This window comes from Alosa sapidissima, chromosome 22 (genome assembly GCF_018492685.1).
Source record: "Alosa sapidissima isolate fAloSap1 chromosome 22, fAloSap1.pri, whole genome shotgun sequence".
Taxonomy (NCBI): Eukaryota; Metazoa; Chordata; class Actinopteri; order Clupeiformes; family Clupeidae; genus Alosa; species Alosa sapidissima.
Window position 1 is genome coordinate 518,187 of NC_055978.1, and position 25,943 is coordinate 544,129.

At 39.7% G+C, this 25,943-nt stretch overlaps 1 protein-coding gene across 10 annotated transcripts in view; it reads right to left on the reverse strand.

Annotated features, from left to right (window-relative positions):
• Positions 1–25,943, reverse strand: part of dmd (dystrophin) — a 481,347-nt gene that overhangs the window by 44,322 nt on the left and 411,082 nt on the right. For all 10 annotated transcript variants that reach the window (XM_042077917.1, XM_042077916.1, XM_042077914.1 and 7 more), the window contains 4 exons: positions 23,873–24,074; positions 22,173–22,258; positions 8,572–8,729; positions 6,819–6,985 (listed from right to left, as the gene is read on the reverse strand). In XM_042077917.1, coding sequence (XP_041933851.1) covers positions 6,819–6,985; positions 8,572–8,729; positions 22,173–22,258; positions 23,873–24,074 — 613 coding nt within the window. The remainder of the gene's footprint in view (positions 1–6,818; positions 6,986–8,571; positions 8,730–22,172; positions 22,259–23,872; positions 24,075–25,943) is intronic.

Genomic DNA, 25,943 nt, shown 5'->3' on the forward strand with positions numbered 1-25,943 from the left:
ACATGAACCCTAACCCTAACCCTAAATCCTAAACCTAACCCGTTATGACAAAAAACGAATGTCACTTAATAACAGAAGCGTTATGTCATAAACATTTACGACTTGTTTATGACAGATTCATGACAGTATCATTTCACTCTTATGTCGATACTGTCAAGTAAAGTGTAACCTTATATTTATTCATTTAGCAGACACTTTTCCCAAAGCGACTTACATATGGCAATTATATTACAAGGGCATTGTAACAGTGTCCCTGGAGCAACATTACAACACTACGTAATCCAACACCTGGATTCTCGATTCAAAAAACAATTTGCAGTATATAGTTACTTTTCCCATATGATTGCAGTAGACAAACAATTTAAAAGAAAAGAAACACAACTAATGAAATGTAGTTTAATATTACTAAGCTTTCAGTAAGATTTATTGTTTTCATCCTGTGCACTCTGATGACATCTGATGCATTTTATGGAAACTATTCATAAATTAAGATACAGTACATATATTTCATAAATTATGCCATATTACAATACAGCCTATAAGGCAGGGGTGGGCAAACTGCGGCCTGCGGGCCCCATCTGGCCCGCCAAGCACTTTCATCCGGCCCACCGAACATTTAATTTGGTTATCAGGCTGCTCGCTATTTTATTCCTGCGATAGAGACGACGTTGGTTAGCTTTACTGCAAACTGCTTTTCACTCTCCTTAAAGAATGTTTATAATGTCAATGTCAAAACCTCATGTTAAATAGAGATGATAGGCCTACTCTTTCCAGCTGGCTTAACTGTTGATAATTGATATCTCCTTCTTACAGTGGGCAGTGCTTTGACTTGGCCAGCTTCACTCGCGGTCCGCGCGTGGGATCACGCGGTATCACGCGACTTTAATTTGTATTTTTCCAGTGAGACGCTGCAACAACCCAAACAACCGGTAGATGGCTCAAGTGAGCAGGGTGTCTCGTAAAAAGAAATGGAGCCTGGAAAAACCTACACAGACTTCACTACAGACTTTAGCAGACTGGTTAGGAAATAATGTAATAGCCAGAAATATGCCTGCCCTGCCCTAATAAAGAAATATTTGGTTAACTGCGAGTGAATCCCGTTTGCAGCCGTAGAGACGCAGGACAAATTAAACATTCTGGTTTTCTCCGAGTGCAATGATGATAGACAGACATCATTTGGACAAAATATAGAGTATTAACCTCCGTTGCTCAGCCAAATGCCTTCCTGTTACATCCTGTTATCACGGAGTTACAGGCGATAAACGATTTTTGATGGTCACAAGTTTACTTCATTAGGGACTGTTCGTTATTTATTTAAGGGGCTACCGGAGGAGTTTTGGGAGCATTAGTCCAAAAAGACGTGACCCTCCCTCGCCAGCAATACATTTTTCTATGACCCTCCAAAGTGATTATGAAAAAATCACTGTCAACTTTTTCTGGGTTTATCGCCTACTGTATTTTAATGTTTTCACATATTTGGCCATACGCCGTTTATCATAGGCCATCACGAAACCAAATTACAAAGGCGAACACTTTAACAGGGGGAATTAATTGGGCATGAATCATGCAGAACGCTATTTCGCTACCTTAGAATAATAAGGTTCTATCTGCGTTTTGAGTAGGTACAACCGGGACGATTGAAACGGGGACGAATGAAACATTCCGGTTTTCTCCGAGTGCAACGATGATAGACAGTCATCATTTGGACAAAACATGGAGCATATTAACCTCCGTTTTTGATGGTCACAAGTTTACTTCATTAGCGGTTTATTTTTTTGGATTATTAAAGAGTGTTTTTCATTTAAAGGTTTGACTTCGTGCTTATTCAGTAGAGCATTTAGTGCTCTCCCCAATCCCAGACGTTCACATTGCATGTTTGTTTGTAATGGATGCAACCGCGAGATAGGCTATGCGTTTGACAATGAGTTGTTAACAGAACCAAGACATATAGCCCAGCAGCAATCTAGGGACTGATCGTTATTTATTGAAGGGGCCACCGGAGGAATTTTGAGTGCTTCAGTTGGAAGTTGCATGACCCTCTCTTGCCTGCTAGAAATTGTTCAATGACCCTCCGACAGAATTGTTAAAAAAGACATGACCCTCCCCTGCCAATTGTCTTCCGCCCGCGCCACAGCCACACACTTTGTGATAACGTTCTTAAATCAATCTTTCCCGTGAGCTTGCATGCTACCAGTCCTTCCTTTTCAAATGTGTTGCGCCTGTTTGCACAATTTCACAAATAATCATATGTGATTAATAGTATGACAAATAATCCCTGTGCACGGGGACCGAAACAATGCATGCCAACTTTTTCCGTGTTTATCACGTATTTTAACTTTCCCCGCTGTCTTGCCGTTTTAATGTTTTCCCGTAGAATATCCCATATTTTAATACTCTCATAACAGCCCTGCCATCGGGCCTGTCTCCGTGTTGCCCTGTTGCTACCCCTTTCCCTTCCAACGAAACAGAGGTCTTCAAATCATCGTTTTCCTTGCTTGAAGGCGAACTTAGAGTGATGTTAACCTATTTAAGTTTAACGGCGCGATTGTCGTGAGAGCACGATTCATTGGCGCTTGCATGTTCGGCCTTATGTCTATGTGCGCACCTGAGGCTACTCAGCTGCAAGAGAAATAATTTCCCCTGTTTGTATGTTCACTGCAGGTTGGCCTACCATAACTTACCAACTCTGCACTGTAGACTGGCTATTTATATTTTTCTGTGAAATAAGCAAATGTATTTGTTCAACTTTATGAAGCAGAATTACGCATAGGGTACTTGGAACATAATACATTTGACAAAGGACAGATGAATGTTGCTAGTGACAAAATATTAACTTTCAGTGTTTTACGATGTCTTTGTCATGGGGAAGTGTTTTTCCCCATGCATTTATTCTAGGTTACTGTCAGTGACTGCCGTGAGAGAAGCGGGTTCTGTGTTTCGTTCATGTCAGTGACTGACGCGAGAGAAGCGGGGTCTGTGTTGTGTTGTGTTGCGTTAATTTATTTTCATTGGGCATACCGTGCCGTGCCGTTTACAGCTCTTCAGTTCTGACAAAGCCAAAATTACTGCTTTTGAAACAATGAGTGCAGGAAGCGCGTTTGTATGGTTATATTGCTTGACGGGGGGGCTACTTTGAGAACATTTCAATTCACCCGACACTAATATTCAAAATGTTGAAAACTATTTCGGCATAGCCTATAAAGCAGTTTAATTAAATGGAATGTTAGTTGTAAACAAACGAGCTACTTGGTGAGGCTTGGCCTCACAGATGCACTCGTGCCTTAGATGGAAGGAAAAATCTTCACGATAGGCCTATTAACTAACCACCCGATTCACGTTGGCTGGGGGGAAGGGGGGCCATCAGACAATTGTGCCCAGTTAATCCGGCCCTTCCCCCCAAAAAATTCACACCTTCCCACCTCTGACAGCTTAAAAGAAGTCAGACCTATTCACAAACCTGCGGTTTTGAAATCCTATGCAGCTACAAGAGCTTCCAATCGCGAGGAAGCAATTTTGCAGTGTAGGCATAACTAACATGCAATAACGCCGCCAACAACAACCAAAACTAGGCTAATCATTGTCAACATTGTGAATCAAATTAAAATGTTCTCTTTTGCAAACGTAGGCATAGTAACAGAATAATTTAATAATGTTACAAAGATACTAAATCAATCCGTATGTTTCATTGGGCTACTAGGCTATTTGTTTTGCCTTGATTCATTTAGGCTAGGCCTTTTTATTCAGGGGCCGTATTCACAAAGAATTTTAAGGCTAAAAGTAGCTCCTAACTGGCGAATTTAGGAGCAACTCCTAAAAATAATGGGCGTGTCACTCCTAACTTTAGGACTCCTAATTTTTTCACAAAAAGTAATTCACGAAGCATTTTAGACCTAAAAGTAGCACCTAAGTCTGGGACAGCTTAAGTCGAGAGGACTCCTAACTCACTAAGACCTATTCATAAACAGCTTTTTTGTGGCATTTTACGTTGCAATGTTTTGAAATAGCCTATGCGCAACAGGAGCTTCCAATCGTGAGGGAACAATTTTGCATTCATAAAAGGGATGCAATAACACCACCAACAACAACCAAAACTACTCATTGTTAACATGTAAATGAAATGTAACATTTCATTGTGAATCAAATTAAAATGTTCTCCTCTTTGCAAACATAGCCTAGGGATATGGTGACAGATTCATTTAATAATGTTGCAAAGGTAGGCTACTGCATCAATCCATGTTTCATTAGGCTACTAAGCTATTTGTTTTGCCTTACTCTTTATTCATTTAGGCTAGGCCTTTTTTTAGGTCTACTTTGTGTGACTAAGTCCTTTATTGTTTGTTATAGTTCATTTACATTGTGTTGTGTTTTGGCAATAAAGTAGCTTTAAATAGCCAAACTAGGCTAGATCAAGGTCAGTGTTGAAATTACTGCATGCAAATCACTGAATGCTATGAAGAGGGGCCTAATCTTTAGGCCATCTGATGCACAGTATAGGCTACCCTAGGCCTTCCCGTGTTCATGGGATTTCCTTGACAGTTGCAAAGGGAAAAATGTGAGGATAATCTTCTTTGCGCCCAATGTAGAAGTACAGCGTTCCAGCCACTCAGGTCTTCGTCAGGCCTACACCATTACCTGCAATTGTTGCTGGTAAAGTTGCAATATATCTGTGTGCATTCCTACATTACGTCTATTTCTTTGATAACATGATTTGCTACCACGTAACAATAAGCCGCTATTATTATTATTAGGACTCAACACGCTTTGGTGATATTATATGCTGTGGGCTTTAATTAGCGCATTTCGGGTAGCCTATCCTACATCTGGGCAATACTTATTGAACAAATTGCAGTCTACATGCCATGACAAATATTACCAGTAGTACTGACCGAACATGAAATAGATTGTTTACAAGTTATGGTAATGTTATTCTGGCGTGAACATTGCGCTTTCATCACGTTAGCACCCTATGATTACAGCTCGTTATGTCTCGTCAAAATGATTACAGCTCATTAGGTCCAATGATTATCCCAGAGAACCATACTTGTTTCACAAGAACTTGGCACTAACCATGTAGTCGTATTTTCTATAGCATATTCGTTAACCCGTCGTTCTTTGAACTCTTTAAAAATGTTGGGATATGTCTGCGAGGTGTTTAGCCAAGTTCCATGTGTAGCCTACTACGTATCCACAAGGCCGAGGACTGTCGGCAAAGAACTATGTTGACGTTGCCTGCGCACTCACTCACTCAGAGCTGCCTGCTTGACACGCCCACTTGCCTAGATGCGTGCAAGGAGCAGTGAGAGCAGCAGTTCACACAGACACAGAACGTTATTATTTTAACAAAGTATCGATTCTAAAAACGTTGGAAATCGTATAGTTTTTTGCGTAAAGGCATCGTGATACCTTTTTAGTATCGATACACCGTGCAACACTAGCTTGGTTTATAACTTAAACCAACATAAAATTATAATTCTGACTAAATTAATTAGCATAGGCCTGCTTGATGATAATATATAGCCTGTCACCTCATATACTGCTCCCGAAAATACAGGGAATCATGTGATAGTCTCTAAAATTGATGCTGACTAAAGAGGATGTAGCTCGAAGGTTGTTGATATTTCAGTTCAAAATGGAATCAAATTACACCTTTCCCTCTCCTCCCAAAGTAACATTGCAGGTCCAGTATAACTGGCCCTGTATAAATGCAGTTATTTTTTGTAAGGGAGGCTATTTGGTAACAATGGTAAATTCTGCAGATGCACAAATCTACATAAAACAGATATATTTACTTTGAAGTGACTAGGGCTAGTTTACAGCATGACTTTTGCATATTAATAAATTGCACTTAATAAGGCAAAACATTTTTTTATCCGATTACTCGATTAATCAATGAAATACTCAATTCAAAAAAGATTAATACCCTATTTGACATGAAATACATCGTTCATGGCCCAGAAACACTCGTTAGTGGGCTCGTAACTGCCAGTTAACGCTACCCTGCTGAAAAAAACCTGACCAGCTTAAAGTCGTTTGCTGAGTGACCAGCTTGTTAACCAGCTTGTTTGACCACCCTATGATGGCTGACCTGCTAGACCAGAAAAACTCTTGCGAAAACATACCTTCAGTTGGTTTACCTAGCTTACGATGGTAAATCAGCTGGTTTTGCTTGTCGTTCCACCTCAAGCTGGTTCATTTTAGTTGGTGTTTGCTGGTCTACATTGCTGGTTTAACTGGCCATGCCAGCTTATGTTGGTCATTCTAGCAAACCAGCATGACCATCTTACACCAACAATGTCAAACTTAGCAGGCTGGTCACCAGCATGACCATCTTACACCAGCTGTGACCAGCTTCCTCAGATGGTCACGCAAGCATGTCCACCTGGTGGCTGAACCAGCTACACCAGCAAAGACCAGCTAAAACCAGTTACCAGCATAAGCTGGCTTCTTGCTGTTTTTTCAGCAGGGTAGTCTCTAAACAAGCTGCCAACAATTACATATTACATTGCATTAGTTAGCTAGCATGCTAAAGAGCATAAGAATCATTGCTGGTCAAGTTTTTAGGGGTCATATTTCTCTTCAATCAGTCACTCATTTAATGCATTTTCTAAAGGCTTCTTACAAATTCCAACTCTGTAAATAATAACTATTTCTGATCAAATTACTTGATTTTAAAGTGGCATTTAATCTTAACAGACACAACGATAGATGCTAACTCAGTCTCACGCACTGACCATGAGACACAGCAAATCTAACTCATACATACTTTTCTCATACTAACTTTAGAATTGGCATGGGAATGTGGGTTGTGTGTGTCTTACCTGAAACCAATTATGGGGCACTCCTTGCATATATTGCACTTTGCCTGGTGCTTGGCAGTCTCAGCAGCTGCCACACGATGTAACACGGGCAGCCACACCATAGACTGTGGCTCTAGCCTCATCCAATCCAGAAAGACAGCAGCCTCCAACTCTGGTTTATTATTTGCCTAAACAAAAGACACATTGCTACTAATGGAGGTAGCTGAATGTCTGTTCATATATGTCCAATTGTCCATGTCTACCATATGTATCCATTTGGGCTGTCAAGTGATTACAGTAAATGTAATCATGATTAATCACATGAAATGTTATTACTGTAATGTAAATACTTAAAAGTGATTTTAAAAGCTTTACCTCGCCTAATACTGACAAAACTGGAAGGGAATTATGAGAACATCACAATTGTTTTTTTCGTTTTGTAGCCTACAATGTTTTGTAAACTCCAAATTGGTGACATTAAGATAGCACTATATTTTCAACACCACAGCAAGTTCTGCGGACAAAATCAGAGATGTATTGCACAATTCTAAAGATATACTAACTGGTAAGGTAACTGTCCTTGTTTTGAGAATTTCTTCGTATAGAGGGGACTTCACTGAATTCACTGACAAACCTTAATTCACTACCTAGTCTAATCAGACCTCTTGCAGCCGCAGTTAACAGCTTGTTGAGCAACATTTTAACACAAAGTTAGTGTTATGACTCACTTTGGTGTCCATGTTATTTAATACAGAAAATACAAGACACATTTCAATAGAATGCGTCTCATCCTGATAACTGATAGCCCAGTTTTCTATTGGGTAGAATGTGGATTAATGGCACTATTTATTTTAAACTGTGTTAAAACCAGATTGGCAGATTATTATTATCACATTAACTTTGACAACCCATATAAATATGTATATACATATTTATTACACAGTAGTCTATACATTATTGGCCTCATTCACCAACCGTTCTTACGAAGAAATTTGTTCTTGAAACCCAGTTACGCCGTTTTTACGAAGGTTCTGGCATTCACCAATGTTTTTCTTGTTCTTAGGTAAGAACAGAATCTACGAACACTCAAGAGCACTCTTACGCACATTTGAGAACTGACTTGTTTGTGCAAAATCAATGGTTATTGCATTTTCATCATATCTGCAGACCTGTGTAAAATATAATATAATTGAAATTACAACTATATTATCATTTATGATATTCTTGAATATAAATCTTATAATAGTATTTTTTTAATAAAATAAATGCCACTATTTCACAAAGCATTAAGGTATTTTAAAATAAATAAACAAAACAAATAACACTTTCACTTTTATTATAACTACTAAATATAACTTATTTACTGTTCAATTCCAGTGCTTTCACTTCAAAACATGTGTCATATACGGTAATCAAATTGTCTTGCTCATTTATTGTATAATAGAATAGTATGTAGAAATGAAAGCTGGTGCTTCAGCCTCAATTTGTGTGCACACGGCCCTGCAGTATCCCTTTTATGGGGATTGACAGGGCATTTACCTATGCTAATTAATAACAATTGGCACGCCCTGTCAACTTAAGAAGAAGGGATTCAGTATGATAAGAATGAAACTGTGAACGATTCTGAGGTTTAAGAACACCTTCTTGAATCTGCTTAAGAGTTTTCGTAAGAACAAAGTTAGGAGAATTCTTAGGAAGATATTGGTGAATGAGGCCCATTATTTATAAAAAAAAAAGTATGTGAAAATGTATGACTTGCAAAAGTGCTACACACAAACTGGAAGCAGCTCCTGACACTGGGCTCAATGTTGCTGCCACCAAATGCTGCAACCTCCCCAAGCTGCCGTGGGATCTGGATGGAATCATGGAGCAAAAGACCCAGCCGCCTCTGATCACAGAATCCTGTTATACTTGCAACTTGTCTAAAGAGAACTAGGAGAAAAGGAGACAGACTGGTATCAATGGCAGTTCTCAACAATGATTTAAAAATAAGCAGTGTGTGACAACATTTATCCTCTAGAGCAGTGGTTCTCAAACTGGGGGGCATGCCGCAAGGGGGGCAAAACAGCTCCCTCAAAAATGACCTGCCATGGACCTCGCAGCTGGATGGATGGATGTCGCCATTCCTTCTCACTCCATGTCTAGGTTAAAATCTTCCATGCTGCTTCTGCTTAGTATGTCACATTTCCCTGGCGCTACCTAATATAGGAGGCCTAGGCTACTTTCAGTGTGATTTTACTACCTTTACTTTTAAGCTCTTATCTTGGTCATAGCAATGACCAGCTATACATGCTATATCTTGTTTTTTTCAGGACAGTCTGGGCTTAGCCTGACTAATGCTAAACCTCATCTCATTGAGATGGGGTCTGGGAACTACATGTACATTTTCTCATATTTGAAACGATTTTTTTACGAATGCCCATGTCTATCAAATGCGTCTGTACATAGCTCATAAACGCTTTGGCGTGTCGTCATCATCTTGCTGTATGGCTAAGCAATTTACAAAAAAAATGTATGTACTGACATGAATAGTTTATTAGAATACATTATAATTCCAGCCCAAAGTTGGAAACTTGCTGCAATTTCAAAACCGGAACTTGAGAATGGCTTATTATACAGAGGCATGCTTTATATCCTCGTATTCGGTAAGGTCTGATGTTTTTTTTCGATATTTGGTCTGCCATGCATTGAGTGAAGAGTTGTATGCAGAGCTGTGTGCAGACTGTAAATATGATTACATTTTATGTTCAACTTTCATTGGAAAGCTTAAGGTCTGCTCTTTCACGTGACTAGTGTCTGTTATCTGTGTGACAAGTACTCTGCGAACAATTCAAAAGAGAAGGAGGGGTGTGAATTTCAATACAATTTGAGTTACAGTGGGTCCCAGTTAAAAATTGACACTTCATTCACGATCATGGTGAATGGTGAAATGTAAGTACAACTGCAGCCGCTTGGGGGCAGCATAGTCCGCTGTGGAGTTCCACGGTTGAACCAGACGGCGCATTCGACAGCAAGGGCTGTGATTGGCCGAGTTTTCAGTGCGTTTCTCTGTGCAGCCCCTGCAACATGCTAGTCCACTGTAGCCTAAGCCTTGTACATAATGTTAAACATAGTTTTGGATTCAGTGGCAAGATTTCTTGATTGTATAGTGTCTGTCTCTCAGTAATGTTTTAAAATGAGAGCTTCGTCAGCTGGCAGTAGGCTACTTTGTCGGTAGTCATGAGAAGTTCGCTTGCTAACAGAACATAAATATGCTGCCCAGAAACCTTGTGAATAGTTCTGATTTTTTTTACTACACTAACGAGGTTGAAATATAGACTTTGCCTACAGCATCTCCTTAACAGTAATGTTAACAAAATGACAGCATTCATATGACAAAGAAAAATTTGTCTTCGGTCACTCAAGACTGTGCCACAGCAACCAGTGTAGGCTAGTCCTACCCAATAGGCCTACTCGAAGCAGATAGCGTTGTCTGACGGTTGAGTGGGTTAATGCACGTATTTCCAGAACAGGTCTGCAACTTTCAGGTAGTTCTGAGTTCGAATCTAGGCAGGAGCTATATAAGAGCCATATAAAGGCCTAGGCCTATTGTTATCATTTTTTGCAAGGTGTTGCTCCTGGCAATACTTGTTTATAAGACGTTTGGTGATTAATTGATAGCTGTTTTTGGGACACGTTAAACGTTCTTCATAATGAGCGCATCCGGGGAGTAAAACGACTGTTACGCGCTGTTACAACTGTAGGCTACAATGATTGCAATACAAAAATATGCGCGTGTTAGTTTAGTTAGTTTTGTGATGTTTTGCACTTTTGCCTCATGTGTTTTCAGGTTTGAGGGCTTTTTTGGCAAGATTGACCTTGGTTAGACTCTGCATATTATTTGTTATTTCTCCGTATGGAAAATAAAGTCAATTTTCGACACACGTCTGTTATTAGTTCAATAACAAGTGTTGCTTGTTAAAACATGTGACTAGTGAAACTCAAATGATTTTGGAAATATTTAGCCAAAGCCAAACAGTGTTAGAGAGAAGGAGAGACGCCGGTGCAGCTCAGATGTCTTCTTAATTTTCTTTATTCTTTAGTAAAAGGTGCAGAACATTATTAAACTTTGACTAACGTTTCGATGTTCGTTAGTCAAAAACATCGACACATCGAAATGTTAGTCAAAGTTTAATAATGTTCTGCACCTTTTACTGAAAAATAAAGAAAATTAAGAAGACATCTGAGCTGTACCGGCGTCTCTCCTCTCTAAAATATCTGTCCTGGCCTGGTTGCAACGGATTGTGGCCAAACGACAGAAGCGCGGAGAACCCTCCTTTGTCTACCAAAAAGTGTTACTTTGTGCCCCGCGCTCCCCCACTGCTTGTGAAAGAAGGGGATGGGGGGCTTAACGTGAAAAAGCTTAATGTCACAAAACGGCAATGAGTCGTTTTAGGCTACAGGCATTCATAATGGTAGGCTACAGGAAGTGGGGGGAGGGTATGGGATGACCAGTGCCGTCATCTATCGTCTTTCCAGGCACACAGCTAGTTATATAGCCTATCGACTGCCTTAACAGATAGGCTTTGCTCTTGGGTTTGGCCTTACAGCGAACTCAATGCTCTTGTTGCTTGCAGTTTGTTAAATAAAGCGATGCAGATTACATTATTTATTTCTGATTAATTGCGTCTTTTGATGTATTTTGCAACATTTGCTTGTTAGGCTGGGCTACTGTCAATGTCCTGTACAGGTCAATGTTCAACAATTGCTGGTGTAGGCCTAGGCTATTAATCAATTAGGGACTGTTCGTTATTTATTTAATTAAGGGGCTACCGGAGGAGTTTTGGGAGCGTTAGTCAAAAAAGACGTGACCCTCCCTCGCCAGCAAGAACTTTTTCTATGACCCTCCAAAGTGATTGAGAAAAAACGCATGACCCTCCCCAGTCCCAACAATTTATTGACGCCTTAGGCTACTGGGTCATTTTGGGAGCTTGCATGCTACGACTCCTTCCTTGAAATGCCTTGAAAAGGCTGTCGTTTGCACAATTTCACAAATAATCACCGGGACCGAAACAAACCTGTCAACTTTTCCCGGGTTTATTGCGTATTTTAACTTTTTCCTCGCTGTCTTAGGAGGAGCTGCAGGGCCGTCGCAAGGGGATGCGAGGCCCTGTGCGAACTTGACAGATCCAAGGCCCTTTTCACTTACGTGCATGAAATCATGCGATAGCTTACTTTACACATAGCCAAGGCTACCGTCGGTGTATTTTAATAGTAGCCTAGTCTAATAAGCTACACCAGCTTGCCTTTAAGAGGGGAAATTCAATTGTAGGCTATAGCCTATAACATTAGATGAGTCACATATTTGGCCATATGGTGTTTATCATAGGCTACATCACGAAACCAAATAGTGTAACAAAGGCGAACACTTTAACAGGGGGAATTAATTGGGCATGAATCATTGTGCTGAACGGTATTTGTCAATGAGCAGAAACACACACGACATTCAAACTATTGATAAGATGTACTGGTCTGTATCTATAGGCTAACATTGGACAAATAAATGACACTGACTCGCCATATCCTGACTCAGGAAAAAAAACATTTTCTTGCTTTGCCGCAAACTCAGCAATGAAATCATAGGCCAGTTTGCAGGTAGCCTAACGTCTTTTTCATAGAAGGGAGAGCCCAGTCTCTCCTGTGACATGGAGGTGCGCAAATAGTTTTTAATAGCCTGTTCAACTTCGAAAAGCTTCGTTCACCCGATGCCAGTCACTGATCGCAATTTCAAAGTTCGGAAAGCTTCATCTTTTTAAGTTTTAAGTGCAGTGGCCCCTATCTGCCCCCTTTGGAATTATATCTCGAGCCTATTATAAGGTCCAGTGCGTTATGTCCTGGGATTCGGATGTGCTCAAAAAGAAAAGAAAAAACACTTTTTTATAGATGGTTATGAGGAGCAATGTGAGAGAGAAATTTGATGATCATTGATCGTTGTTTTGGGACGTTAAGCCTTTTCCATAGGCGTCAGTGAAGGAGATTGAAGAATGACCATTTTTTTATACGAAAATATTTCTTAACTACAAAAACTCAGTGTCTAAAAACTCAGTGTCATTCAGACTCAACCCTCTTGTTGTTTTATTATCTTTTTCGTTGTCGTTTGAACGTTGGCAAGCAGGCATGTTGCGGTTGCAATTTAAGTGAAATTTCTACAGTAGGTCTACAACATGCTGTTAGGCTGGGCTACTGTCAATGTACTTGTACAGGTAAATGTTCAACAATTGCTGGTGTACAGGTTATATAATCAATTAGCTAAATCATTTGTCCAGCTGTTTAAACATTTTTTCGTGCTACATTCAAACGCAAATGATATATGAGTGATTTGATATATTTTTCGTTTGAACGTCGGCAAGCAGGCATGCTTTGGTTGCAATGAATGAGGATAATTGCTTTTTTTTGCATTATTTTGAATATGACTCGCTCCAGTCTCAACAGCACGTACTTTTTCCACACGCTAAGTTCTAACACACATACTGTAGGCCTATCCCCTCTCGCTTTCTCTCTCTCCATCCCTGCACACGGTGCTTTCTTAAAGGAGCTGCACCATTTTACAACAATTGCATCTACATTTTCATATTAGAATGTTTTGTCAAGTGTAAGCTTAAACTACCGTGATCAATTTAAGTTCCCGTGCCCCCGCTGCGTCATGAAAGCAGTAAGTCAGTCGCATCAAAAATAGTAGTGGCACCCAAGTGACACCTTGTGGTTGTTTGTGTCAACTGCAGTTTGTGCCATTTCTGCTGAGAAAATGGGGTGCGTGATTCATGAAGGAACCCGTCCAAACTTAACGGGGACCCACTGTAGTCTGCCTCTAAATTGGCCATTTGTTGTCACTAGTTGCATGCATTATTATCAATGAATGTGGTCATGATAGACAGTTTAATTGTATGAGCACGTGAAGTTTCTTTTGACAGTCCAAAAGGTAACATTTTAGTCCTGTCTCGTCTCGTTAACAAAAACAAAAATACAACCACAGTTTCGTTCTCAAAGATCTATTTTTAGCTCATCAACTTTGTCTTAGTCATGGAAAAAAGGTTGTTGGCGAATATTTTCATCAGTGCACTACCCACTGTAACCAGATATAGCCAGCTGGCTAGTTAGCCAGCAAAATGAATCAACTAGCTGATAAGCCAGTCAGTAAATTTTCATTTGTTTTGTAACTAAATTAGCATGCTCGTTTTGACTGATGTTGTGGAGACACTGGTCTTCAAAATATTTATTAAGTATTTAAAATAATTTATTAAGTATTTCTCTGCCTCTCCTTTGGCAAAAGCTGTCTTGACGCCTCTGCTGGACTGACTGATAACACGTCACAAATGCTGTGAGGTAAACATCTTCTAAAACCTTGGCCCTACTGCTGAAGAAAAACTAAACTTCAGATTTACATTTACATTTAGTCATATACTGTAGCTTATGCTTTTATCCAAAGCAACTTTTAAAAAAAAAAGAGAAAATCGAGGTAAAGTGAGACAAGGATATGTTAGTGCAGCAATAAGTACCACTTGCATAGAACTGAATGACAGTTCAAGCAAAGTTAAGGTTGTTTTTTTACACCTGGTTTGTTTGGAACAGTAGAATCCGAATGTGGAGTGTTTCCCCCAAAAGATCGGTTTGATTGGGTATATGTGAGAGCAGCAATCGCTGTCCGTTTCGGAACAAAACACACAAACCGAGCCTACCTGGAGGAGGTGGTCTCGGCTCGTTTCCAATTAAACTCTAGAGCCGTTTCCTTTACAGTGAGAAAGCAATCGGGCCAGTGTAGCAGTACAACTTACTCTTGCTTACATTTTTGTACACATTGTAAGGGATTGAAAGGAATAAACTAATTGATACCACAGTGCAAAAAGCTGGAAGTCCTGGCTTCTCCGGGTGCTTAGAGCATACCAGCATGACTTGGCACCAAATTCAGTTAGCAAAGCGTGAGAAGAGAGACCTGAATGTTGTGTTCTTGGATTTGGCTAATGCTTTTGGGTCAGTGCCGCATAGTCTGTTGTGGGAGGCCTTTGATTATTTCAGAATCCCAGGTAGCATTAAAAGCCTAGTAAAAGCATACGTTCTGGATATTCAATTATGTTTTACAGCTGAGTACACCACAGGGTGGCAACAACTCGAGATAGGAATCATGGCGGGATGTACCATCTCCCCACTTTTACAATGGCAATGGAGGTCATCATTAGGGCCTCAAAATGGATAGTGGGTGGGGAGAAGTTGCAGGGAGGGCCACGCCTCACCCAAATTAGGGCTTTCATGGACGACATGACAACCTTGACGTCAACCGTTCCATGCACCAACAGGTTGCTGGATAAGTTAAATAGCAATCTGCAATGGGCCAGAATGAAGGTGAAGCCAAGTAAGTCTAGGAGTCTCTCAATTGTTAAATGGAAGGTAATAGATAAGAAGTTTGCTATAAATAAAGAGGTGATTCTCACAGTTCTGGAGAAACCAGTGAAGAGTCTGGGAAGGTTGTATGATGCAAGCCTTAGTGATAAATCACAGGTTGAATACTTGAGACAGGTCACTAGGCAAGGTATTGCAAAAATTGACAAGTCAGGGCTGCCAGGTAAGCTCAAGCTGTGGTGTTTGCAGTTTGGTTTATTGCCTGGGCTAATGTGGCCATTGACAGTTTATGAAGTTCCTCTGTCAAAGTTAGAGAGGTTGGAAAAAATTATCAACTCCTTTGTCAGAAAATGGCTCGGAGTCCCAGGCTGCTTAAGCAGTGTAGCCTTGTATGGGAAGGGCATTGTAGAGTAGCCAATATCTAGTCTGACAGAGGAATTTAAGTGTGCTAAGGCTAGATTGGAAATGACTCTTACTCAGTCCACGGACCCAGTGGTGAGGAAAGTTGCACCCACAGTTAATGCAGGGAGAAAGTGGAACCCAGAACAGGCAGTTAAGCAAGCTCAATCCGCATTGAGGCATAGGGATATAATGGGCCATGTGCAGCATGTGCAGTCTAGGGGTGGGCGTAAGTAAACCCTTGTGGAGCAAGGCTTCTGCAGGAGAAAAGAGGAAAATGGTAGTGGAGGAAATGCATAGACAGGAGGAGACTGTAAGATGTACTAAGGCAGTATCGCAGGCAAAACAAGGGCAGTGGGTGAACTGGGAAGGGGTGGAAAAAAGACGGATTAGATGGAAAGATCTATGGGGCATGGAAGCTGGTAGGATCAGATTTGTGTTAGGTGCTACTTATGATGTGCTCCCATCCCAAGAATTTAAGTCAATGGTTTGGTGAGGATGATAAATGCATACTTTGCTCGTGTGTGGGCAGCCTCCACCATATCCTATCAGGGTGCAAGGTAAGTCTCACCCAGGGGCGGTGTACGTGGCGTCATAACCAGGTATTGAAATGTGTGGCAGCGGCAATTGAGGATAAAAGGAGAGAAGTCAATTCATTAGCAGCTAGTAAAGGGGTTAGGCAAATGAACTTTGTACATCAGGGGGATAAACCCCGTCCGCGAAGGCCAGGTGTAAAACCGGCCAGTTGGAAAATGGAGCGGGCTGGGAAATGAAGGTTGATCTTAGCCAGCAGATGGCGGTACCTTCACATATAGTGAGTACTAAACTACCCGACTAAAAGACCCGACTTAATTCTATGGTCGGATTCAGAGAAGATAGTTTACTTCATTGAACTCACTGGTCCTTGGGAAGACAGAGTGGAAGAGGCCAATGAGCTGAAGAGAGCGAAATACACTGAAATAGCAGAGGAGGCAGCCAAGCAAGGTTGGAGTGCACGATTAAGGCCTATTGAAATCGGTGCACGAGGGTTTGTGGCCAGATCTGCTATTGGCTTGCTGTCTGAATTGGGGCGTAAGCTAAGGTAAGCTAACTGGCTCATTTGTTTTGTGTTTGTGATGGACTGTGCCTAGGTTGATGGTGGTTGGCTAGGGTTTTTATGGTTATGGTTCAGTCCACATCAACGGGACGGACCAACCTAGTCAACCTAGACCATGCCTAGGCTGGTTAAGAGTATTTTGGGTATTGGATATTTCAATGTGGTAATATGGTGGCAGCATGGAGGGGAGTGTCTCTAGGACGCTGGTTTCACTGTTAAGCTTTCATGAGGCCATCCTTAAAAATATTCTTGTTTGCAGTAACAGACAAAAAAATAAAAAAAATCGGTAGGTAGGTCAATATTTTTTTTTTCAAGATTCAAAGTAAAAAAAAAGTACAATTTTGGTCATGGTGATTACGTAGGTATGAATTTAAACAATTGTGCATATTGTGACGTAACTGACTGGGTCCTCAACCCGTGCCTTCAGGCGCATCACTGCAAACCTCAATCTGATGCAGGTTATGTAGACCAGCCTTTCTCAAACTTATTTGACCTGAGGTCCAGTCATGGCAGACTTTGGGGTCATAGGGCTCATCTACACGTACCCAACCCCACTCCCTCCAAATCAAATTGTCATTATCATTATCACAATCATTATTATGCCTAGATTGTTATACATGCACTTTCACTTAAATATTTTGTGACATGCACATCAGAGGACTGCTTTAGTAATGTAAGATATAATTAGTTTCATTACTTTTGCATGGTTGCATGATGCTTGCATAAGAAAAGAAATACTTCTCAAAACAGCAACAATTATATGGGTGCTATTGTTTTGGGATGTTTCCCTCATGCAAGCATCATACATTGGTATGGAGAAAAAAAAAAATGTTTTTTTAATGAAGTTTAATTTGAATGCCTGAATGTAAGGATTCAGGAAACACAATACCAGCTTTTTTTGGCGAGCAGATAGGCGTAAATCACTGATCTGTTGATCTTTAACAGATAGTTATATTCAAATTTGACTATACAATACTCAGTGCTATACAGTGTATTATACAGTCTCTGCTCTGTTTCTATGGAAGTTCCAAAAATCAATGTTGTTCTATCAAGTGTCGTTAAACAATTAAATAGAATTCAACAGGTTGAAGCGAAGCTTTGATACCAACGTTATTGATTAGTTTCAGTTTCTCTCGCGCAGACGCCTGCATTGAATAAACGTTCATACCACCACTTTATTGTATGGCTCCATGTTTAATGACATCGATAGCAGAAATGTTTGTTTTCTTTTTTTTGGTCGGCACGCGGTATCTTGATCAACTTCGCAGCAAATTATCAGACGAAGCACCGGGCCTAATTTCACTCCACGACTCCGCGGACCATCAGTCTCCACGTTGCGGACCCATATTTTGAGAAATACTGAATAGACCACAACCAATTTCAATTCTTCAACACGGTCACCGTTAGACTAGAGGGGAGAAGGGATGGGAAAAGATTCTGGGCACAGTTCTTCCAGAACTTCGTGCCAAGTTCGAGCGTTGTCGAGATGTTTGTGTGAATGAAACGAAGCGTATAGGCCATAGTGTGACATGCGTAAACCAATGGTGTACAGATGACGCCACAGGGTTTTATTTAAGAGAGCCTACGTTTGTATGTAGGCAATTTATATTCACAATACTTAGGCCTACTAAAATAAATAATTAAAGTATTTTATTTGTATTGGTTGTTTAGAGTAAAAAAAAAAAAATCGGTCGGTCTTAACGCAAGTTTACAACCAGCAAGTCGGTCGGACTAAAAGGGGAAAAAAATAAAATATGTGGGGCCATCCTTAAAAATATTTTTGTTTGCAGTAACAGCCAAACAAAAAAAAAAATGGGTCGGTAGGTAGGTCAATATTTTTTTTTTTTCAAGATTCAAAGTAAAAAAAAAAGTTCAATTTTGGTCATGGTGATTACGTAGGAATGAATTTACACAAATGTGCATATTGTGACGTAACTGACTGGGTCTTCAACCAGTGCCTTCAGGCGCACCATTGCAAACCTCATTCTGATGCAGGTTATATAGACCAGCCTTTCTCAAACTTCTTTGACCTGAGGCCCGGTCATGGCAGACTTTTGGGTCATAGGGCTCATCTACATGTACCCAGAAAGAAGGCTACAATAGCTCTTGGCCACGTTATTTTGAAATTTGACTATACAATACTCAATGCTATACAGTGTATACAGTCTCTGCTCTGTTTCTAAGGAAGTTCCAAAAAACAACATCGTTCTATTAAGTTTCGTTAAATAAATAAATAGCCTTCCAACAGGTTGAAGCGGAGCTTTGATACCAGCGTTATCGATTAGTTTCAGTTTCCCTCGCGCAGACGCGCATTGAATGAATGCTCATACCACCACTTAATTGTAGGGCTCCATGTTTAATGACATCGATAGCAGAAACGTTTGTTTTCTTTTTTCGTCGATCCGCGGTTTCTTGATCAACTGCGCAGCAAATTATCAGATGAAGCACCGGGCCTAATTTCACTCCACGACTCCGCGGACCAGCAGTCTCCATGTTGCGGACCCATATTTTGAGAAATGCTGAATAGACCACAACCAATTTCAATACTCCGACACGGTCACCGCTAGACTAGGGGGAGAAGGGATGAGAAAAGATCTGCCCACAGTTCTTCCAGAACTTCGTGCCAAGTAAAAGCGTTATCAGTTTGTGTGAATGAAACGAAGCGTAGGCCATAGTGTGACATGCGTCAAACCAATGGTGTAGAGATGACGCCACAGGTTTTTTTTAAGTGAGCCACGTTTGCATGTAGGCAAGTTATATTCACAATACTTGGGCCTACTAAAAGAAATATTATTTTATTGCATTTGTATTGGTTGTTTAGAGTAAAAAAAAAACAATCGGTCGGTATTAACGCAAGTTTACAACCGGCAAGTCGGTCGGACTAAAAGGGGGAAAAAAATAAATATTTGGGTCGGTTCTAAATTGACAGGGTCGGTCGGGTTACGGCAAACGAAAATATTTTTAAGGATGGCCTGGGTCGGTTCTAAATTGACAGAGTCGGTCGGGTTACGGCAAACGAAAATATTTTTAAGGATGACCTGAGGTGTCGTGGGCCTAACTTAACAAAACTTCTGTGAATGAGGGTGCCCACTTGATAACCCCAATGACATGCCGCATACTATATACTGCTGTTGGATGGGCCATTTGTCTTGTGTTGGTGACCATTTGTTGGCAGATTTGTGGGTAGCGTGCTTTTTAAAGTTAATTTGAGTAGGGGCCTCTGAATATGTTTTTACCTTGGATTTTGGCACAAGGGATTTTAACATCTAATCCTGTGTATTAATGTAAAGTTATGACATGCATATTTTTTCCACCAAAACCAGCATGATCTTTTAATCATCAAGCCTTTCCTTTGTATGCCCAAAATAAAGCTCATCAGTGGGATTGGATGCATTTTGAATAAAAACTGCAAAAATAGGGTAGGCCAGTTTGCTGACTGCTTTTGGGATACTAATGTGCTAACCTGATTTACTAATGTGCTACACTCAGATATTTGACGTCAGCATATGGAATTTTATGAGCAATGTTATACAGAATAAAGAATAAATAAAAATAAAATGTTAAATCGAATAGTTCTTCAGCATAAAGTTAGCCTAAACAGCCAATGCTATAAAAATGACAAACTGAGGACTAACCTGGAGCATTGAGGAAGTTTAATGTTTAATTGGTATTTGGACCAATGAGGAGATAACCAAGATGTTGGAAACCACACAGAAAAACACTGGTGTGTAGGCTAAGTGTAAAGCTACTTCGGGATACCCTTAGCAAAAATAAGTTTATGGAAGTGTACTGTTGGTTTACTTATTTTGAACACAGCGTACATATAGCTTACTTTTTGTGTACTGTTCAGAGATACACTGAATTCAATTATACTTGGCTTATACACTGCTCATTTTGGCCGATAGCTGATACCGATATACACCTATAATTTTTATTAATTAACCTGTTATTATGATATGTTGGATACTTGCTGTGGATACGGGACAACCCTGCATCATTTTAGAAATAGACATTCACTCATGAAAAATATTTAAAATTATTTCAAATATGGCACATTTATTAACTCATTGAGTGCCAAAAACGTAATATTACGTTTTTAGCTTTTTTTTTAAATTACGAAACTAGACACTCTATCACACCTTATATGTGATTTTGGGAACTCTGTGATGAATGGAAATGAAATATATGACGATCGTGAAACTCATGAAAATGCACAATCTAGACATTTTATCTGGACATTTTATCATAACTCGGTTGCCGCTTTGGGTCGAATCAGTGATGCATGCACGTCAGGTCAAAACCAGGCCATTTTCGTGGGTCTATCACTAGGTGGCAGTCTCGCCAGGTCTCGCTGATCACTTCCCGGAAAGTTTACACAAGTAAGTAACAGGCAACACTTCATCATGAAAGATGTTATATCTCCATTTCTAGAAAAAAAACCCCAGCGATTTTGATGAAAACTAGCCACTGTTTAGCTTGGGATTTCTCAGGAACAGAGGCGTGTAGAAATACACGGTTTGCACCCACCGAGAGCTTAAATTCTCACCTTTTAATCGAGCTATTGTATGTGTTCATAGCTATAACACAGAATATGCTGTGGCTGTACAATCAACAATGGTCTAGATTGCTGGCACTCTAGGACAAAGCTCCCAATAAAAAAACTTGGCATTCAATGAGTTAAGTAGCCTAATATTTTCATATAAACATATTAATGTCATACATGAACAGCAGCCTACAAGAGAGTTCCCCAAGAACTGTGTTGTTGACAATATGACACATTGTTGCAGAAATGCAGCTGTAACCCTGTAAACTTAAAATGTCAGTCTGTAGAGTAAAATGAATGACACCTACAACATGTAGGCTAGTAACTTTTCGTTCTGGACTTCATGAAACTCACGCTAGCTTTCTAACGTTAGCTAACGTTACACACTTTAGAAACTGATTGCCATTGTAAACAAAAGTTTTTTCTGGCTTAGGCTAGTGCTTTGTAGAGTTCAGGATGATGGCTCTTAAGATGTGTAATTAAATTGGTAACGTTAAAAAAAGTATCGTTTTACCCCTCCTCGCATCACTGGTACTTTACAAGCACTGCAAATAGCAATTTTGTTATCAGTTTCCGGAATTTGGAAATACTGGCACACAGCCAACATGTTGAAGTATGTTGTTGGCGCTCATAGTAACGTAAACATTTGCTTCGCGTGCGCATAACTAACAGGTCATTTTATCGGCCAGGCACATCGGCAGAAATGTCCATATCGGCCGATACCGATAAGTTATGAAGCTTTTATCTGCAGATGTTGGGCCAATATCATCATGCATCCCTATGTATCCCAATTCCATCATAATTCAGTGCATTTCTTTGTTCACTTTGCAGTGTGAAGGTTAACCATCCTCTGCTGCTGCAGATCAATCACACTTGCAATATCTGCAGGATTGTATTGTATGTGAATTGTATGTTGTCTATACAATATTTCTTAATTCAACCCTTTGAACTGTTGTGTACTTACATCTGTACTTGTCCTCTAGATGCGCTTTACAGAGGGAGATGATACCGGTCTTGAATGATAACACTCTTATCTTGCCACTTCTGCCACTGTGAACCAAAATAAACATTCACTGTCATATAAACTTGTTTAGACGTGATTTGTTCTCATAAGCACGCTTAAAAGTTTATTGATGTCATACTTTGACAGTTTCGTCTAAGTAAAATAGTAGGCTAAATGAACTTATTGGGGTATAAACTTGTTATTGACTTTCGCTCAAATCAGTAAAATGTAAAAACATGGTGAAACTATAAAACTATTTTAAAAGAGAGGATAACACTTTATTTTAATGTGTCACTGTTACAGTGTACCTACCTAATTAGGTACAGTGGTACAACCTGTGTAACAACATGTACTATCAGGTACCATCATTGTACTTGCATAATGTATTTTCCAAGACATCGAAGACATAACATACATGTCATATAATTAACTGGTACACTTAACATAACATACATGTCATATAATTAACTGGTACACTTAATAGGTTTATTCCACTGTATCAAAGAGTAACAAGGTTGTAGCAGCACAGCTGTTACATGTACACTGAAGACAATGAGGCCTTGACTGGAGCTAAGCATGCTTTGTATATCAAATCTATCATGACCCGATTTACCCCATCCAGCAGGTCTCAGGTCAGCTCTTTGCCTCTGATGAAAATTTAGGCAAATTGGCAAAGTTTTGTAAAAGCACTCAGTATTACAATGTAACAACTATATGTAGGTACCCACAAATACATAATGCAAGTACAATGATAGTACATGTTGTTACACAGGTTGTACCACTGTACCTAATTAGGTAGGTACACTGTAACAGTGACACATTAAAATAAAGTGTTACCGAGAGGGGTAACCGCACACTGTGATCTCTTAATGCATTATGCTCTACACCACAAATATGGTTACAATGATGCAACCAATTTATGACATACATTTTGTGATCTGCAGTGCAACCATTGACGAGATATCCTGAAAAATGGCTAGTCAGTGTGAGTAACTCCCCAAGACAAACAACTTTACAATACTATTAGCCATACCCAACAGGAAGTAAGGTATTTGGGATTATATGCATTGACACATGATGAATTTTTACACACTTCCCCTGGACGATTAATCAGATTCAAAGTTGGTATACATGATTGTTTTTGATACGTTATAATATGCCAAATTGCCAATACAATGAGTTTAAATTGTACTGTCTGTATAAATCGTCTTGTAAATAAACTACCAGTCCTTTTTCAAAGTTCTCAATGTCTCGTTTTAAATGTCAGGGCCCTCGGAAGTCTACCAATGAAGTGTGGAGCTACTTTGAGCCTCGTAAATGGTGTAAAACAGTGATTTTGCATGGCTAGCCCGATGCCCAAGGCACCCCCATTGAAAACCTGTTGGTAGCATCGGCTAACTAGCGCCAGATTTCGGAGTGCAGGGGACAAGCCGAGATGGGCTATGAGACAAAGGTTCACACTTAAGGTATCATGTTAACACACTTTAGGTTGATATCACACTGAACCTATCCTTTAACTTCTTTGCTCCTTTGAGCAAGTTCCAAATGTGTGATTGATACACATTTTGTGCAAATATGCGTCACAATAATTTGTTCTCACCATATAACCACACTTAAAAAAAGGACTTGTTATGGAAGGTGTTACGCTTGAGTGTACATACATGTCGTAGACGTTGAGCAGCCAATTTAAACACATATCCACACAAAGTGGTACATTAACCAAGCTGCTGTGCTGCTTCTCCAGTCGGGTATAGATATTGGTGAGACAAGAGACCAGTTGAACCACATCTATCAGTTGCTCATTCTGCCTCAGTCCTTGTTGCTCAAATGCCTCCACTGCTGTCGACATCCCCAGCAGATCCACTATAGACAAACACAGACTAGTTAATAACATTTTAATCTATTTCAAACCAAACTCAAACATCAAAACATATTTAGTTAATTTTAGCAAAATCACATTCCTCTTATTGTGGCATGCTTCATGAACCGAAATATTCCTATTAGTGCTGTCAGTTAAACGCGTTATTAACAGCGTTAACGTAAACCTATTTTAACGGCGTCAATTTTTTTAATGCGAGATTAATCTTTTTGGTTAAACAAACTTTGTAGTTTTTTCACATGCTGTTGTAACAACTAGTAACGTTAGAACAACTACAACACCACACTGGATTTAGCTAGACCGGAAACTAAACAATACGCACTGACGAATGGAATGGAACGTTGTATGTGCTGCACGTACACGCCCCCTTTTAGGGAAAAGATGACTGATATAATGGAAACCTATGCTGCATCAAAGTGGGGAGCGAAAAGGGCTTATACTTACTAAATCTTGAAACAAACGTGAATAAAAGGCACAAAATAAGGTTGGTGTAAGTTATCTGTGTGTTTATGGGATTAATGTGACCATGTTCCTATGGTTTGCTCTTTCTAGTTTACAATGTCACGAATGTATCAATAGGCACAGTCAAACTGCCCGTGGCTGACTATAACTAAGTTCAGCAAGCTGCTACATGTCATAACATCAACTTACTAAACATAAGTCACACATTCATTCTATCACTTGTAATATGAACGTAGCCTATTTCCTACAACTACAGTAGGTGAGATAATTGGCTATGTTATACTGAAGTTCCACAGTTAGCTAGCTAGCAAGCTAACCGTTTTGCATGGGATATTATGGTAAAGTGCTAAATTTGTTCTCAACATGGGGTATTGCAAACGATTTAGGTTGGTAATGTACATAGTTTCGACATGAGTAAGTTACATAAACATAATTCTTCATAACTGCCGTGTTAGTAAAATGATTGAATGTCCTGTGAATTAAAAATAGATGTAACGTCAACGTGTGATTACTAGCTGTCTATCAATGATATAATGTTAACTTGTTTTCCTCTAAAATGGGACGTGATGCAGATTAAATGTATCTTTATGATGATGCGCCGTAAGTAGGCTACGTAAAGGCATGCTGCACACACTTGTTTGGGCTTACGAGTCGGCCAAAGAGTAGTAGCCTTGGCTGACGCATTAAATGTGTGCCGCCAAAGATTCTTTCACCGTCACTTGTTCTGTTATCAACATTCCTCTTTGGCTGCTACTATTTGCGATGCACTCTGCTTTCGACATTCATTTACATTAGATTGCGCACACCAGCATCGCACTTCGGCGCCGTGTAAATACGATTCAGTTATATTTGGTCGACGCTGCTCCATAAAATCCATTGTTCATCCAGTGTTTGCCTGTTAAAAACTTCGGCGCTGATGTGTGTGGCAAGTGACAGTGCACCATAGACTGTAGGCCTATAAAATGGCAATGCACTCATGTTGAAAACTTCCTTATTTTCAACTGAACTCAAAGATAATGAATATAGTATGAATATAATATTTTCTGTTTGTTATGCCCTTTATAATGTGTGTAGGCCTACATTTTGTGCACGCACTTCAGCGGTAGCATTTATTTCAGTTTATATCAGCTAAATTTCTGAAGAATATTGTGTTGCCTCAGGTCTGCTGCACATCTTTTGAAATTTGATTTGAAATAATCAAATAGACCTACGTCTTAAAGTTCAGTTAATAAAGTAACTTGCTTTGCTTTCATTTGAATCCCAATCAAGATACACAATAATTTATTTATTGTTAATATGGACTCCTGGAAAGTTCAGAAATGCAAAATAATAGAATTTTAACCATATGATAAAATATGTGATTAATCGTGATTAACTATAGGAATTCAGCG